Source organism: Ahaetulla prasina, chromosome 1 (assembly GCF_028640845.1).
Source record: "Ahaetulla prasina isolate Xishuangbanna chromosome 1, ASM2864084v1, whole genome shotgun sequence".
NCBI classification, from domain to species: domain Eukaryota; kingdom Metazoa; phylum Chordata; class Lepidosauria; order Squamata; family Colubridae; genus Ahaetulla; species Ahaetulla prasina.
In genome coordinates this window covers 164,612,161-164,630,339 of record NC_080539.1, presented here as the reverse complement: position 1 = coordinate 164,630,339, position 18,179 = coordinate 164,612,161, and the positions used below count along the sequence as shown (strand labels likewise).

Below are 18,179 nucleotides of genomic sequence, written 5' to 3'. Positions count from 1 at the left end.
TCTATAATAATGCTTTTGAATGGAGTGTAGTCTGCATTTAACTCACTGACATTGCATCTGGATTCAACCTACAGAACGAGCTTTTAGCTGAAATTCAATGCATTTAACAATATCCTTCACAAATATTCATGTTATAGACTAATTTTATATATACCAAACATTTTGGAATACGGTAGTAGCAAATTCTGCATTACATGCTAACTTTGGAAATTTAAAGTAGTATTAACAACTTCTTACTAGATCTATGTTTTTCAAAATTGCTGGCTTTAAGATGTGCAGACTTCCACTCCCAGAATTCCCCATCCAGAATACTAGCTGAAGAACTCTAGGAGTTGAAGTTCATAGCTCTTAAAAGTTGACAAGTATGCAATACATGGCAATAGACTACATAACTGAATACCTAATGTTGCTTGACAGGTTTGCATACAGGTGATTAGAAGGACTGACAACATTTCAGAATAAAAATACAGCGTATTATTTTTGTGGATATTATTTGTTAAACCTGTCCTTACATATTACACAAAATCATTACCATACTGTACAATTTCCTGATGCTGATATACCATTTGCACTATGCTCCCAACTACCAATTTTAATCAAAAATTGATTTCATATTATCTATTCCAATGTTGGACATCGTTTAAATTAAATCATAAAATTATATAAATCATACATTAAACCTAGAAGAAGCATAAGGGGAAAGCATTTCATCCCTTCAGGATATTGTGCTGCAAACTTAAAGGGATAATATATATGAAATGACAAAACATCAATGTGGAACTAATACCCTGTTTCCCTGAAAATAAGACATCCCCTGATAATAAGCCCAATTGGGTATAAAGCTGCTGAACTGGAATTCATGAACAAATATTATACTGTAACTAGATCAATAGGTAGAATTTCTTGCTTGCCAAAAAAAACCATGAAAGGTTATTTATAAGGTAAAATTTGGGGAGGTAATGTAATCACTTACATGCACTATCTATGGTGAAGGAGCCATCATCATTACATATCATAAACTCCAGCCATTGAGGGGGAGGGGAAAGCAGGTAAAATCTTTGATCTCAAACATTGGGACATCATGGCTCACACATAAATCTGATGAATCTGGCATTAGAAGCCATCACAATATAGTTAAATCTGATCTCCAGACTCCCAGTCATAAACTGCTGTTGGAAACTGGCCAATAACTCAGTCATTTTTAAAAGATTTTTAAAAGAACAGAATAAGATGATGAAGAACTTGTAAACTTGCTACTGAGTTTACAAAGAGGGGTGGGAACAGAGGAGAGTAGTAAAACTCTTGGAAGACCCTGTAATTGTCTTACACACAATCCAGATGGCAAAATTAATTGTTGTAATCATGATAGCGCACTAGGCCTTAGTTTTATTTTTACATGCAAGGTGATTCTGCACACTGAGAAGTTGTCTCAAAATACAATTCCATATTGGGTGCAAAACCAGGTTAGTGAATTATTATGCAATTCCCAGTTAAGGCTGTTTCTGCTTGCTTCAGTCATGGGTCAGTGAAAACTATCTCCACAGCAAAATTATCTCTGAACATCTTCCACATCTTTGGCTTGTGTAAGTTATCGATTTCATTTCTTGTGAAGAAAAGACTAGGGAAAAGAGAAAAAAAACTAGTTCTCTAATGTAAATGATTTAAACTGTTGCACAGAAAAGAACAAAATATTTTTTCTTATAGCACTGAATTTTAAAGTAACAGAATATAGCCTGTTTATTTTATTTTCCCAGAAAAATATTCAGCTCTTCAGCAACCCTTTGGTTTCCATTAAGAATGCACATGTCTGTCTCCTGTGCATGGATAGTGCCATTGTGTCTCTGCAATGCTATCATTCACCTCTAAATATTACTCATAGAAAGAATGACAGGTGTGCCACATCTAAGAAAGCTGTATTTTCAAGCACATAAAACTCATACTTTCATGAGTATTGGCACTCGACAATACTTATTTATGATGATGTCACATAGATGCAATCAATAGATGCAAGCGGGAGGAAAAATCAGTGATGGGTTGCTACCGGTTCACCCCGAGGGCAAACTGGTAGCAGCGGCAGCAGGCGGCTCCGCCCACCTGTGCATGCACAGAAGCACATGAGCGAACCAGTAGCAAACTAAATTGAAACCCACTATTGCTATAAATGCCCCCAAGCAAGTAAAAATATAAATAGTTTAAAAAGAGCATCGTTTGTGAAAAAAACTATAATAGCTTGAATGCAAAATAAATTCTAGCCAATGCTAAATGTATTTCCAAACATTAGCAAACAAGCAATAAGAAACATAGTTTAATAGAATAACGAAAGAGAGAAATAACATTTGCAACAGAAATTATCTCTTTGCTTAAAAGCACTAAGGTGCCACTCTAGTATTTTGGATCTCCTACATGGCAAATAAAGTTATTTATCTGCAGTGACAAACTGAATGGTACCACTGAGGAATTATTTTCAAAAAAAAGTTGTGAACTTTTACTAAATAATCACATAACTTAGAGACTTGGTAAGCTTCATAAATCCATTAAAGGAAAAACAGTAATAGGAAAATAGGAACGTCTCTTTACATCAGTGGTCACCAACTGGTGGTCCATGAGAAAATTTTGGTGGTCCACAGAAAAATTATTTGCATTTTTTATATTGCACTAAATCAGGGGTCCTCAAAGTACAATCCCTGGGCCAGATACATGTAATGAATGGTTGTGTTGCTGAAGAAAGTCTCCCCCTTTGGTGTCTTTTTGTGTGGGTCAGAGGGGGACAGAAATTCTGACTTGGGGTCTGCTTTGGCCTCCTGGTGCGGGGCTTTGGGCAAAGGCTGAAGGGAAGTGACACTGGTGGTGAAGAGCCGGAGGGCCTTGTTCCAGTGGGACTGCATCATGGTCTGGAACTGGCTGACCATTTCAGCCCACTGAGCCTTCAGGTGCCAGTACCTGGCCTTGCACTTCTGCAGGTCTTCCCTCTGCTTGGAAAGTCTATGCTCATAGTCCTCAGTAAGGTACTTCTGCTGAGCCACCGCCTTGGTCACATCCTATTTGAACTGAGCCAGCTGTTTTATCAACTCTTTCTTGTAGTGGCTGCTTAGCTACAACAACTGCTTCCTGTTGGGGTCCTAAGGAGCCTGGGGAGGTGAGGAGTGGCTGGGAGGGGAGGGGTGAGTAGAGGCTGGCGAGGCGCCCCTCTATATGAGTGACATCAAGTTGCCCATGCCCACCCAGACATATGACTCCCTAGCCACGCCCACCCAGTCGGTCATTAGGCAGATCATATTAGTGGTCTGCAGGATTTAAAATTATGAATTTAGTCGTCCCTGAGGTCCGAAAGGTTGGTGACCCTTGCTCTACATGGTAGAGGCATTTTTTTAAAGCTGGCATTCTCTGAAGAGTTGGCTCATACTAAGCAATATTAAATGGCAGGCCTCATTTTCTCAACAGACTATCCCCCAAAAATACAAAACCGCATAGAAATAAAGAAATGACTGTCTCTTTCTATGGAGACTTAAGCTAAGCTTCTGTAACCTAAAATCTCTTACACCCTGGCTCATAGGTCTGGGTGCATTTTGGCTTTCTTTTCCAATACATGTGTGCTTTCAAACATCACAACTTACTGATAGTCCTGTACAAAAGCTGTGTGGAAACAAAAAAAGAAAGCACAGCCATCATAGCCTTTTGGAATATCCTACATTTAAAAAAAAAGACAAGAAATACAGTTATTGCTACTTGGATAAAACATCAAGCCATCATCACAGCCAAACCATAGAAAGAATTGAAATCCATAATAAGATGTCTTAAGATGGCCACTTCTGGTCAATTTATGCAGAGAAGTCTAGCAGCTTAAGACTGCAAAACAGAAAAGTCTGAAGTTTTTTTTCCAATCCAAATCAACAATTGGTCACTTTGAGGCATGTCTATGTAATTTCCTTAATAATAATCTGGAAGTAGTTTGCCACTGCTTTTTAGAGTTTTTTAGCCTGGCATTTCCTGGTGGACTCCTTTAGTTTTTTAAAGTCAGCCAAGTTTGGTAGGTGGGTATAAGGTCAGCAGAATGGTTAAACCATTTAAAGGTTTTGTGACTGAGATGGAATGGAATGACTATTTCAACAGAGTTACAAATGTGAAAAGTATATAACAAAGTCACCATTTCTCAACTTACAGAAGTAGCTTCAAATCTGACTTTCACATCATTTCTGATGACAGGACAGTTCTTCAAACCAATTACTAACAGGTCATTTTCATGATCAAGGAACAACTGAAACAAAAGATACACATTTTATTTTCACTCACTAAATGTTTCTCACCAAATGCAAGACTGTAGTTTATTAGTTCTTTTCCTTGTGCACTGAAATCACCACAAAGGAGCTTGGGGGGAGATTCTGCTCATTATCTGTTAATATTTCAGTTAGTCTCTGCACTTCAGAGGACAAGATTATGTATGTGAGAGACTGACAGTCATATGCATATTACATTACCCATTCAGGCTCAAAAGGAAATTTTAAGGGTAAGAAGTCATGCCATAAAACTGCCATTTAGCTCTTGAACAGATTATAGTTCTATAACTATATAGCCACATGCAACATTAAGAGTTCTCCACTAGTGCTCTAGGTAATAATTATCTCTACTCTGAATGCAGCTTTTCCTAGTTTGCTTCTCAAAAGTTATTTCTCTCAGGGCATGAGCATTAAAAATACATTCTTCTCTGATCCTCAGATAGATTAGTGCCACCTCTAGTTAATTTATCACTATTTGTGAGAACTTTCCTGACATATAATAATCTAACAACCTTTCTGGATGGTAGTCAAATAGCATGCTAGTTATTGTTGTAAAGAACTGCAAAAGGATCTGTTATTCTCACAACACAGCCAAAAGGAATAGCAGAAGCTGCCATATTGCAAGTCAAATTGTTAGTATCCCTAGTACTTTCTTTTTTATACTGGTTCTCCAGGACCTCAACTAAGTTTTTCCTCCCCATTTATAGACATTACAGACTGAACTGAAACAATACCTGGCATGCATACTACTAAGCATGGCCCTTTCTCACTACTTTATTCATTACTGCCTATTTGGAGTTGTTCAATCAGGGAATTCAAAGCAAGGATGCATCAGTTTCCATTTCAGTACACAGATCCGTGCTGCAATTGAACATGGGATGAATGGGAACTCTTATCAACAAATCCTGGCCTTCATGACTGCAGGATCGTTAAATTAACATGAAGCTCTGACCTTGCAGTTTGTTTGTGTTGCACAATTGCATTGAAATGCTACTTCCTTCTTCATAAATATCTTTATTCTGAAATCAGTCCCATTGCCTTTACCAACTCCTAAAGAGGGGAAAAGAGGAGAATTAGACACAAGACATGCATTAGATAATTACTGGATCTAAACAATGGAATTAGTATTTTAAACCAAAAATATCCCGTGATGTTGCAAAATGACCAGCTCTTTCATCTCCTGGTCTTTTTCAATCCAGTTTAAAATGCTCCCAGGATTGATTTGGACTGTTCTGATAATTTGACTATTTAAATGCTAGAAATACAATAGTATTTATAGGTTTGCTAATATATAATTCATAGAGAAAACCATCAATCAATCATTCCTAGATTGCTTTACATTCAAGCTGGCCAATAACTGCCTTTTACTTGATCCACATCTAAGCAAGCATTCCTTTTACTCTTCACAAAAGGAAAAGACTAAAATTGACAGTGTATTTTTCTATGTTTCATATATATCTATGCATGTATGTATTTACTGATTGGGGGGGGGGGAACTGCAGCTGTAGTATGAAGGAAAGCTGTTCAATAGGGAGATAGATTGCTTAGAAATTGCAGGTGCATTGAAAAATCTCAACAGATTTCAGCTTCATGGCAGCAAACTTGCCTTCCAACCTCTGAAACTTGCAATGCTGCTAAACCAACAATTCTGTATTTGTGTACTTTCCCCAAATGTGCAAGTACATTTCTACAATGAGAAACCTAAAATGGTGAGATACAGGTTAAGTAAAGAATCTCCACCAAAGAGGAGCACAGATCTCTTGAAACTCATAGGCAACTGGTCAGTTCACTTCCTAAAATGACATCAGTGGGCTAAAATAGTACCAACACAAGGATATGTTGTAGCTGCTACCTGGCTAAAATGGGTGGCTGAACATGTGTGGAAATAGTCTGAAAGGTTTGAACATCCTCTTTTTAAGATGATACTGGTCTGCTATAAATAGCGACTTTCATGGAATTCAGAAGAGAAATTACAGGAATTCCAACTCATAAAAGTATCCTAAGAGAATCTAGTGTCTTTATGTCAAAGTTTGAAGAAAGGATGACAGACAGCTAAACATAATATAGCCAGTGTATTATCCTGCATAAATAAATGCAAAAAAATTAGACTTAACAGCCAGAGAAAACAAACTAAAAATGTAATGCAAAATCCTGTTTTACCTATTTCTACAAAAAACTAGTAACTTTTAAATCAGATGTTCCTTCTGATTAAATTATTTAGATTTCTCCTTTGACTTATAAACATTCTAGCCATTTAATAGAGGCCATTCAAAGAGATGTTAAACTCTATTCTTTCCCCCACCTTACTTCTGTAACTTCTTTCCAAGTTCTTCCCCAGATACTTGGTGGTTTTTAAATTCTACCTCCAACAGAGGGAGATGGGGCAGTCTGTTTCAACACAACCAACAGCCATGGTTTTTTGTGGATATGAACTGACCAGCTAGAATGAGTCCAGCAAGCTGTAAATGTAAAGAATATGCAGCCTGATCATTCACAGACCTACTTTGATGGTATGGTACTGTGTGATGGACGGAACACAACTATCTAGATGCTGAGATTGCAGCATCACCTGGAAAAACCCCTTGCTACAGCGTTTTAGTGGCACTTACCTTGGATAGCATAGACTTTTATGCATCTGATTCTGAAAGGCTTCTCTGGTGGGAGGCTCAGGTTGTATTTCGATTTCAAGATTGTATAATATTCTACATACCTACTCTGCAAATAAAATTTAGGAGTGCCTTGAGATAAAAATAATTTTATAAAGAAATCTATAATAAATATAGCTAATTAAATATTCATATCTGTATAAAATCAAAATCTTAAGGAAAGCAAATGCCCTGCTAATCCAAAAAAAGGAAAGGCTATTTGTCATGATATGTGGCAAAGTTGTTGGGAGATGGAGCAGAGAGATATTGCCCAGGAAATACCTTGCAGCTGGATGGTGGATGGGGCAACAGGCTCGGAAAGGACCCTCCTGAGTTTCTCAGGCTATAAATGAGACAGTGGGAGAACTGTACTTTCAAACTTGCAAACCTGATGTCAGTCTTACCAAGTTGCCAGACATGAAACAAGATCAGATAAGCTAATTCTACTTTATTATGAAGCTACATTAATAGAAATTTGAAAGTCTGAAGATATAGCCCGAGAAATTCCCTTCTGAGCCTCGTCCCAATTATTATCCAGCTATCGGATACGCTGTCTCTTATCTGACCATTCTCTAGGCAGCATTTCTTTGCCCCATCTCCCAAGATATTTCTCATATCATTCTCTGATGTTTGACTTCATAGGGGGGGAAATTTATCATTCATGTCCCAAGTTTCGCTTAATCAAAACATGACCAAACCAAAGTTCATATGATTAGATGAAAGAAGTGAAGCAGCACTTAAGAAATGCAAGGTAAAAACAGAAAATAACTATTTAAATTACACAAGTTATTTTTTGCCAATCAATTGTGTTAGTTCTTTGATTCATCCTTACACATGGCTTCACAGTACATTTTTACCTGTGATGGAGTTTCAACACCCTGAAACTTGGTGCTAGTAGTTTCATCAGTTCTTCGTTTGCCAAAGTACTCCAAACTTTCCTTTAAAATTGAGAATAGTGTTACTATAACTATTGTAGCACCTTACAGTATTGGGTTTAAGAACAACTAACTAGAAATTTTTATGAGAAAAGTGCACAGCTTTGGATTCGCAGAATGCCTCAGAACTACTCATTATTTGTGAGTAGCATACTAGAGCTATACTTCAGAAAATAGATGTGTCCAAGAAAACCAACTGGGCAGAGTGGGGTAAAACTTAATTTGGATTTAATTAAAGAAACAGTTAGTGTAATACATATGGCATAGGGCCGGGCTATTTACGGGACCGCCTACTGCTACCAAATACCTCCCACCGACCCGTGCGCTCTCACAGAGAGGGACTCCTCAGGGTGCCGTCAGCTAGGCAGTGCCGTCTGGCGACACCCAGGGGAAGGGCCTTCTCTGTGGGGGCTCCCACCCTCTGGAACGAACTCCCTCCAGGACTTCGTCAACTTCCGGACCTCCGAACCTTTCGTCGCGAGCTTAAAACATACTTATTCATCTGCGCGGGACTGGATTAGATTTTAAAGTTATGGGTTTTAAGGGGTTTTTATTATTTATACTATTTTAAATTTGGGCAATAGAATAAGTTTTTTAATTGTTGTTTTTAATCTGTACTTATATGTATTTTAACTGCCTGTGAACAGCCCTGAGTCCTTAGGGAGATAGGGCGGTATATAAATTTGAAAAAATAAAAAAATAAAATAAATAATATTTAATATTTTCTTTTCAGTCACATTATAAATTACAATTCATAAGCAATTTTTGGAAGAACTCTATGGGCCGCACTGCAGTTAATACCAACTTTATATAGAATACCAGGAGACATCCAAGTTGGTCAATTTAACATTTACTGCAGGCAAACAGGTAAAATAGTAAACAGAGAAAAAAACAATTGGGCACACATAGGAATAAGCCTTGCTGAAGGAATTTCACATGGTGACAGAACAGCATATCAGGCTCTATTACATGAAGTCCTGGCTATGGCAAATTCAAAGTCCTTATCAAAGATGACATTGAACAAACAAGAAGTTGCATGCTAGGTGGTTTGGTCAAGCCATAATGAAAGTATCAGTTTTTAATCCCATTTAACATTCGGATCCCACACAGAAGAAATTATGGGAGGTAGCACTTTTCAACATGCTCTGCATAGTCATTTCAGATACTTCATTTCATTCAGAAACAAGAGGAAAAATATTAACATTACTTTGGTACCTGTGCAGTCTTAAACTGGCCGGTGTCAATAAGCCAGATGCAAATCATAGTTCCAGTCCTACCTGCATCAAAAAGGGAAATCAGTGACTTAGAAATAATGATGCTCTCGTGTTTACTTGTCCCCAAGAATGAGGCAATGACAGCATCAGTATTAAGCAACCCCACCCCTGCACACCTCCTAAAAAATGAAAAGCATCTGAACCTACGAAAAGTTCACCCTGTACATCTATCACAGGTGATGCAAACAACTTTTGCAGACAGGTACTATCAGTGAATGCTAAATCTATTACAGAATTTCCATGAATCTCAAATAATGACTAATACTCTAAGGTTTACAGAAGGGCTAAAAATGACATTCCCCTTGAGTATGTCTGAAAGAAACTGGATCACTACAGTGCATTCTGCGTAGGGCTATTTTTCAAGACCATGTGAGGCTATGGTCAGCACATCCCTTAACTAATACATTATCTGAAAACATTTTATCAGCCCTTCAGCATTAATACTGACAGTTGTTAGCCTCTGTGTCCAATTCAGGGCATCTTTTTACACCATCTGGACCAGAACAATTGTCAAAAGAGGGATCTTTGGGAATGCCTTCCAAATCAGAAAGTTCACATACCTTTCCCACCTTTACAGTGTATTGCTACAACATTGTGGCTGTCCTGTTCCATCCACTGCCTCACATTGGCAGTGAATGTGAGAGTCTCCCTTAAAGAAAAGGAAGAATGCCTTGTTTAAGAGCTTATGTAGATATTATTGTAGAAAAATTAAAATGTTCTCTCATTTATCAGAACAGCACAAGTCCATCTGGCAGTGGAATGTCTTATAACCACAAACCATGTCCATTTAGGCTTCTTTTTAAAAAAAAGCTTTTATTTTATTTTATTTCTTATAAACATATTGTAGATGTACATTCTCTTATTCATAATTAATCACACATATACATATATTTTCTAAAGGAAAAAAAAGAAAAAAGATTTTTTAATTATATCCAGAGTTGCTCTTCTATCCTTTCTTCTCCCTTATTTTACAACAATCCTTCTTCTCTCTTTCCCTTCCCTGCCTTCTTCTATCCTTTTCTACTTTCTTTTCTCCTTCCTCTTCTCTCCTCTCCTTTCCTTTCCTTTCCCCCCTTCTCCCTTCTTCCCCCCATTTAGGCTTCTTTAGTTGCCTCTGGAGATAAGCCACATGAAGCACAAGTTCATAGGAGAAATTTTAAGGACTTCCCACTAAAAGAGCTTGCATTGCTGTTCACAACTGGAAACAAGCTGAACTTATTAACAGTCTTCTTTTCTTGGGAGAAGAGACAGGTAGATTAGGCAGTATGGCTTTCATGAGGAATGGCATTTTAAGAGATATTATGATAGATTATGGGAATAGGAAGGGTCAGGATAGGAGTGCTAGAGTGCCAAGCCTGCTAGAGTGGCTTTGCAAGAACTGGACTACTGAGCCCAGAGTATGGGTGTATGGTTAGTTAACTGGCTTGTAAGGGAGGAACGTGTATTGTGAGCACACCATTAAGGATGGCAGCAGGAGGATCCCAATTATGATGGGTTGAAGGGTATATGAGGAGGCCCAGAAAAACAATTGTGAGGAAGAGTAATCAACAATCTGATGACCATCCCTGCTTATATCCAGTGGGTTTGATTCTGGGTTTATACTATCAGCCCTTCAAAGTAGACCAGACTAGGAAACTGAAATCATGCAGGCCAATACTACTTTTACTATAAAGTTACAGTAACACAAACCTGCAACCTAAATGCATTTCCCATCCACCCCCACCATTTATGAGAAATAAGAAAACATCTTGTATGAGATGTTTCTCAGGTTACAATTTTGCCCCGGACTCAGATTTCTTTTATCTGACCCTTATCTTGGTAGCAGCTCTTCCTTCTGTCCCACAAGATCATTCCTTCTTTCTATTACGTCTACTAAGGTTGTGTTAGTATTATGTTATGATATGTTATTAGGAAATACATACGTTACTAGAAGTTTCATTGTTATTGTTATTTATATTGCATGTTTTAATTTCTTTCCATTTTGCTTAAATACATGCACACTCTAAAAAAATTACTAAAATTACTGCCAAGGACCTTGGTTCCAATTGGCTGCTAGTAAATGCCATCTCTACCTGCAGTAAAACCACTTTTGCCCACAATCTACTTGTGAATAAATTAACTGACCTCACATGTGTTACCTAAATTTGGTTACAGAATTCTGCCCTTCTTGATCCGGGGTCCTACAGCTACAAAGGGTAGAAAGGAAAGTAGCACTGTTCTTAAAAGACACTTTGTGACTGCAGTTCCGCACCAGAATCAATAGGATGCAAATGTTTCCATATGAATTAGACAGTAGGGATTTCTGCTCTTTGGTCTTTCAGCAGGCTCCCCTCTCTTTTTGGTGCTGGATGACCTCACCCTAACCCTTATTTTACTGGCCCTGAAAGCTGGGTAAAAGAAGGCCCAGGAATTCACGGCCTCCATGGCAACCATACACTTGTCCCAGGTAATCTGGTTTCACAAATACAAGTAGACTTTTACTGATCTAGTTTTTACTTCTGAGCAATTGCTTTGTGATCCAGATGTGTATGGTGTTATATTTTGTTATAGTCAATCACTTGCCATCATGACTTCTCCAGTGCCCAAACCAATTGGAAATTTCTGTTCCAAAATCTGAGATGACCTGGAGAATTTCTGGAGGGTGCTCGGGAAGTTTCCCAGCCATCTGGCCAGAAGTTCTGCCAGTTGGTTAATTGACTGCTAGCTACAGGAAGAAACCTGGCTCTTGATGAAATTGTGTTGTGTCTTGCCCGCTCTCACCGCAGCCGGGGTCTTCTTATCTGCTTCCGAACGCTGAAGAATGTCCTAGTATGCCTCCCGGCCCCAGCCCTGGCTCCATGCCCAGACAGGCTGAGGAGGAGGGGGCACCTCCCGGCCCCAGCCCTGGCTCCATGCCCAGACAGGTTGCGGAGGAGGGAGCACCTCCCGGCCCCAGCCCTGGCTCCATGCCCAGGCAAACGGAGCAACTAGACCCCTCCCCCTCCCCCACAGCATGTGAGCCTGAGGGAGGTCAATTACCAACAGCTGCCGACTGGAGTGACCCTCGCTTCAGAAGAATTGATAGGCGGCGGCGTCAGAAGGAAGGGAGGGGCAGGCCTGGATAAGTGCTGAGTCATGGAGCCACATCCCATGGCCTATATAAAGGATTTGCTTTCTGGCAGTCTCTGAGTCAGGCAAAGTTGAACATATTTTGCTGAAGTCACTTTCTGGTCTCCTGCCTGCCTTGAGGACTTTGCTAGGACTTTGGCAGAGCTGCAGAGGCACGCCTGATTCGGATTTCCCTGACCCGGCCGTCATCGGAGGAGTGGGACACGACAAATTGCAACAAAGCAGTCTCTGCTTGCCAATCTTGGAATTCATCTGAGTTTACCAAGGAGCTCCAAAGAAAAAATGACAGAATTAATGCCTGGAGTTTCTATGACAACTCACCGCAGGCAACTTGCCATGGCCAACTTGCCATGGGACAACTCGCCACAGGACAAGAGTTACACCAATATCAAAGAAATAGTGGAATAGAATCATTAAAGAAAGGATGCCAATGGAGGAACAAAATGAAATGACACATTCACATTTCATTTTGTTCCTCCTTTGGCATCATTTCTTTAATTCACAAAGAATAAAACAATTTTTAACTATTTTAAATAATTAAATTGAATTGTTGCATTTTCCTGCAGTGAGTTGTCCTGTCGCAAATTGGCCATGGCAAATTTTCCTGCCATGTGTTGACCATGGCGAGTTGTCCTCTTTTGTCTGGATCATCAAGGAGGAAGACTCTGATTTGGCAAAATGCTCCCCTTCTGCTGCTGCAGATGCACATTCCATCACACCAGGCAAGCAGTCTAGTTGATCATAGTTTATGATCAATTTATTAGCAGAAGGGGAGTATTTTGCCAACTCAAGAGTCTTCCCAAAAAGAAGCCCAAATTGAGATTGTGGAATCCTAAACTGGAGAAGGAAAAGGGGGAAGAGATTCAGGGTAATCACATCCTAGAATCTTACAGGATATATAGTAGGTTAGATAGTTACAGTTTTATCTTGGTAAAATTCTGTACATTAGGTGCAAGCAAATAAAGGACTGAACTTAATTGGATCTCACTGTATCATCTCTGGGTTTAGCTGATTACAACAATCATTCTGTACAGCACTTTGCCAATTCACTGAAGTCTTGCATGGTATCCAATAGGACAAGTGAAGTATTATCTCGCTGTGTTATCTGGGATTTTTTGACCTGCTGACTGAAGGAAATAGCCTACTCTCCAGCATGATTCTACCACCTGTACGACAGCCCTCCTGGCTCCTATAGAGGAAGTGATGGGGCTGGAGTTCAGAGGCACTATTTCTCTCTGATGACTCCGGCCCTCTGGAATGGCCTCTCTCTGGAGATAAGATTGAGTCCATTGATTACAATTTTCAGGAAACAAGTTAAAAGTAAGTTATTCCAGAGGGCCTTTGAGTGTTAACTAATGTTGCAGGGATCAGTTATGCAGTTTTAATTAATTTACATTTTATTGTATTTTATTTGTACCTTATTATTGTGAACTGCCAAAAGTTGTGGGACAGCAATATATAAATTCAATGATCTATAGATTTTCAAGGGTTATATATTTTCATAGACTATAGCAGTAGTAGATTTCTCCCAGTTCGCTCCAGTATGGGCGAACCAGTAGCAGCAGGAGGCTCCGCCCACCTGCCCGGATGTCATCATGGACACTCTGTGCATGTGCAGAAGATTCTGCGCATGGGCAAGAGCATTGTGCACAAGCGAAGCAACCGCGCGCGCACCCGCGCTCACAGTTCCAAACCGGTAGTGAAGGTAAGTGAAACCCACTACTGGACTATAGATATCTGCAAACTTTAATCAACTGGACTTGGGTTTATTCAGCCGGTTGGTTTATTGTCAAATCTACATAGAACAATTGCAGAATCATACTTACGCTAGAGTGGGAACACTGTGGTCATCAATAAACATCCGCTCCACTCTATAATGGAAAATCTCTGGGTCATAGCCTTGCTCACCTGCAGGAAAAATTATACAGATATTATGTATATAAACAGAGATCAAGTTCCATTAGGAAAATTACAAAGCAATACTTTGGACAAATATCTAGACCTTAAATGTCCTTAAATGGTACCTGGGACACTATTTAGCCCACAATTCCCTTCAGGCATCTACACAACTCCATGCTCCACCTGATTTTTTTAATATTAAAATATCCAGTTTTAAAATGGGAAACTGTTTATTTTCATCCTTCTTTCATGAATATCTGGGTCCCTTAAGAAAATAAAAATGTTAAGCAACTTTAATCAATATGTTTAGTTTGGAAGTATGCCTACCTGCTCAAAAAATGGGCAACACTAAGCCAGGGCAATATAGCATATCCAGTAAAAGGAATACTAATAGCATGGCAGGTAACATTCTTTACTTTGAAATTGGTTACGTTCCTGCCAGTCATCTTGAGAACAGGCAATCTTGACCAGCAATTGTTTTGCAACAACACCATTTGTACTCAAAACTTTAAATGTACCTACTCCAAAAAGGCTCGCAACCCTTGATCTATATCGAATTTTATATAAATTTGATGTAAATCTGCCTCCCCCCTAATTAGTCAGTGGAAGTTTCAGTTTTAACAACCGATTGGAGAAGATTTTTTAAAAAATTAGCAACAAAAACATCTACATTCTATATTTATTGAATGAGATGTATCAAATTTCAGTATGTATTACATCTCCGTATTCAAAGCCCAGCAGTGCATGGCCACCTGAAGTATCAATATGTATATGGTTCATTAAATACATACACAAAGATGCATGCTATTAAACTGTGTAGAAAAAAAGCAAAACTATATTAATTTCAAATTTCTACTGGAGTTAATAGGGTAGCAAACAGCAACATGTTCAACCCACTTCCCTGCTATTATACTGAATCTTGTTGCTAAAAGAAACAGTCTTCAGTTAACATCTATCAGCAAGGTATTGAACCCATTAGATGGAAACCACTAAGCTGGGAAAACTTCCTGGACTGAGGAAGACTAAATGACAATCATTATGTTAAAGAGGTTTTAAAAAATGAGAATATGAATGTATCTTAAGGCTATCATAAATACTGAGTTCTATATCATTCAGAACTTTATTTTAAAAGGAAGCAGTTACTGATTTAATGTGGTGTGGTTAAGATATGTGATATCCAGGTTCATGTCCTCCATCAGTTATAGACATTCACTGCATACCTAGAAAACAGGGCTAAAACTGAAGGTGGTGGGTGGCCTGGTTTGTGATTAGAACAGATGTAGTTGAAGTTTTCCTGGCTGCTCCAGTTTTGGTGATTAGGAAACAAAGTCATACTTACTACAAAGATTGTAGACTTTGTAGTGGTCTTCATGTTTTGTATCCAAGAACTTTGCAACTTCCTTATAAAAAAGAATAATATACTTTAATTGTCAAGGTGGCTTGTGTTATTAACAATTTTATTTATGTAGCTGGTTTCAGACAGAAAGTATTTCAAGGAAGATTCAAATCTCAGATAGGGGGTTTTGGTACCAATATAGAGACATACAGCAACCTCCTACAATCTGATTTCTACTTCCATAATTTCCAACCACTATGCCTGAGTGAATTATAAATACTGGTATTGCTAAAGTCCATCAATAAGCTAAGGAACTACTCGGGAAAGAGATAAACCAAAATACATACACTGCTTATTTTTACAGATCAGTCCATCTGTTGATAAGCTGCCCCTTGAATTTTTAATCAAAATGCTGTACCTTGAAAAATGTGCCACCCAAGGGGAAGCCAACCCTAAAATTTTCTGCATGTTTTAATTTTCACAATTTGCTTATCTTCAGGTGGCACGTTTTTCATGGTATTTTAATTAAAAATTCAAGGGTCAGCTTATCTGCTTATATACTACTCCTCAATTTACGACCATAATTGAGCCCAAACTTTCGGTTGCTAAGCAAGAAGTGGATTTTGCTCCATTTCATGACCTTTCTTGCTACAGTTGTTAAGTGAATCACTGCAGGTGTTAAGTTATTAATACCATTGTTAAGTGACTCTGGCTTCATTTTATTTTGTCAGAAGATTACAAAAGGTGATTACATGACCAAGGGACACTGCAACTGTCATAAATATGAGTCAGTTGTCAAGCAGCTGAATTTTGATCACGTGACTATGGGGATATTGCAGCAGTCATGTGAAAAAAGGTCATAAGCCACTTTTTTTCACTGCAATTGTAATTTCAAACAATCACTGAACAAATTTTTGTAAGTTGAAGACTACCTGTATATGTATTTTTAAAAAGTGCTACCATATAAGCCCACCCATGGATTAGCTGAACTCAGTTTGGGAGGTGCATTTTGGGACCTATAACTCCCTGCTTATCCATTATATGGATATGTGCTTATCATACCATAATCCATAGTGTGGAGAACCTACAGTAAATCTTTATTATGCAGATCATACTGACTTTTTATTCAAAATGCAGAAAGTACTTTTCTGCTTTATTTGCAAACTCAAAGAATTGTACTTTTCACTGCTAAATTTGATAACTGCTAAAGGAGCCAGATAGTCAGCATTCTGAGGCCTGCAGAACTCACCAATTTAGAAGAGGAATTGAATACCATTATTAACAGAATAACAAGTTGGAAGGGACCTTGGAGGTCTTCTAGTCCAGCCTCCTGCTCAAGCAGGAAACTATATAAGTGATGGCTAACCTTTTTGTAGTTGTGTGCCAAAAGCGGGGGTAGGCGGGGGGGGGGTAGCGCGTACGTGTACCCACATGCATAATTCAATGCCCCCCCGCACTCCATCCCACCCCCGCGCATGCATGCGCAACCCCCCCATGCTCCCCACGCTTTTAGCACATTTTTTGCCCTCACCAGACTCAAGGCTTTCTTGGAGCCTGGGGACAGCAAGAATGGCCTTCCCCACCTCCCCACCCCCATCCCCCCGAGGCTAGAAATAGGCCATTTCCTGACTTCCAGTGGGCCTGAAAGGCCCATTTTTTGCTCTCCCCAGGCTCCAGAGGCTTTCTTGGAGCCTGGGGAGGGCAAAAATGGCCTTCTCCATCCCCCCGGAAGCCCTCCCGAGGCCAGAAACACCTGTTTCCCAACTTCTGGTGGGCCCGGAAGGCCCAAAAATCAGCTGGCCAGCGCATGCATAGTGGAGCTGAGCTAGGGCAACGCTTACGTGCCCACAGATATGGCTCCGCGTGCCACCTGTGGCACACGTGCCATAGGTTCGCCATCATGGCTCTGTATCATTTCAGACAAATGGCTGTCCAATCTCTTCTGAAAAGCCTCCATTGTTGGAGCAACCATAATTTCTGGGCAAGTCGTTCAACTGATTGTCAGGAAATTTCTCCTTAGTTCTTAGCTTAAATTTTATTGGTTTTAAATTTCTATTATTAATTTTAAGGGGTTTTTTAATTTTATATATTTTAAAGTTTTTAGGCCAAATTTTATAATAAGTTTTTTAATTTGTATTTTAATTGTATATTGTATTGTTTTGTTTTTTACCTTGGCTGTACACCGCCCTGAGTCCTTCAGGAGAAGGGCGGTATAAAAATTGAATAAATAATAATAATAATAATAATAATAATAATAATAATAATAATAATAATAATAATAATAATAATAATAATAATAATAATAGGTTGGCTCTCTCCTTGAGTAGTTATCATTTCTCATTGCTTATCATTCAAACCTATTTTTTCATATGTTAAGTAGATGCTAAATTTATATATGAATTCATGACTAAAACTTTGAGGAAAAAATCCTAAAGGCAGATTATCTTTTACTTTACAATATAGCTTTAACTACCAAGAGGTCTTTTCTTCTACAATTACCATTATTCTCTCTTACAATCATACTAAAATTAAACACAGCCAATAATAACTGAGAGTGGAGAAAAACAAAGAGGAAGATTCACAGAATAACAGAAATTATTTCCATTATCTTTTAATCTTCAGATTACCCATATAGGATTCCTGTAGAAAGCTTGCTGCCCAGAAGATGGAAACGACATTGCTATAACACGAGCTAATGAATAGATACA

The 18,179-nt window shown here is 38.7% G+C and overlaps 1 protein-coding gene across 1 annotated transcript in view; it reads right to left on the bottom strand.

Annotated features, from left to right (window-relative positions):
- Nucleotides 1–70: 70 nt before the first annotated feature.
- The window catches only part of LOC131196780 (phosphatidylinositol 3,4,5-trisphosphate 3-phosphatase TPTE2-like), a 35,167-nt gene continuing 17,058 nt past the window's right edge, over nucleotides 71–18,179 (bottom strand). Inside the window, exons 9-19 of the mRNA XM_058180070.1 lie at nucleotides 18,099–18,163; nucleotides 15,475–15,535; nucleotides 14,063–14,144; nucleotides 9,689–9,777; nucleotides 9,070–9,131; nucleotides 7,777–7,857; nucleotides 6,884–6,989; nucleotides 5,227–5,324; nucleotides 4,160–4,255; nucleotides 3,615–3,685; nucleotides 71–1,618 (exon numbers count right to left, since the gene is read on the bottom strand). Of these exons, the coding sequence (XP_058036053.1) occupies nucleotides 1,516–1,618; nucleotides 3,615–3,685; nucleotides 4,160–4,255; nucleotides 5,227–5,324; nucleotides 6,884–6,989; nucleotides 7,777–7,857; nucleotides 9,070–9,131; nucleotides 9,689–9,777; nucleotides 14,063–14,144; nucleotides 15,475–15,535; nucleotides 18,099–18,163 (914 nt within the window). The 3' untranslated portion in view covers nucleotides 71–1,515. The remainder of the gene's footprint in view (nucleotides 1,619–3,614; nucleotides 3,686–4,159; nucleotides 4,256–5,226; nucleotides 5,325–6,883; nucleotides 6,990–7,776; nucleotides 7,858–9,069; nucleotides 9,132–9,688; nucleotides 9,778–14,062; nucleotides 14,145–15,474; nucleotides 15,536–18,098; nucleotides 18,164–18,179) is intronic.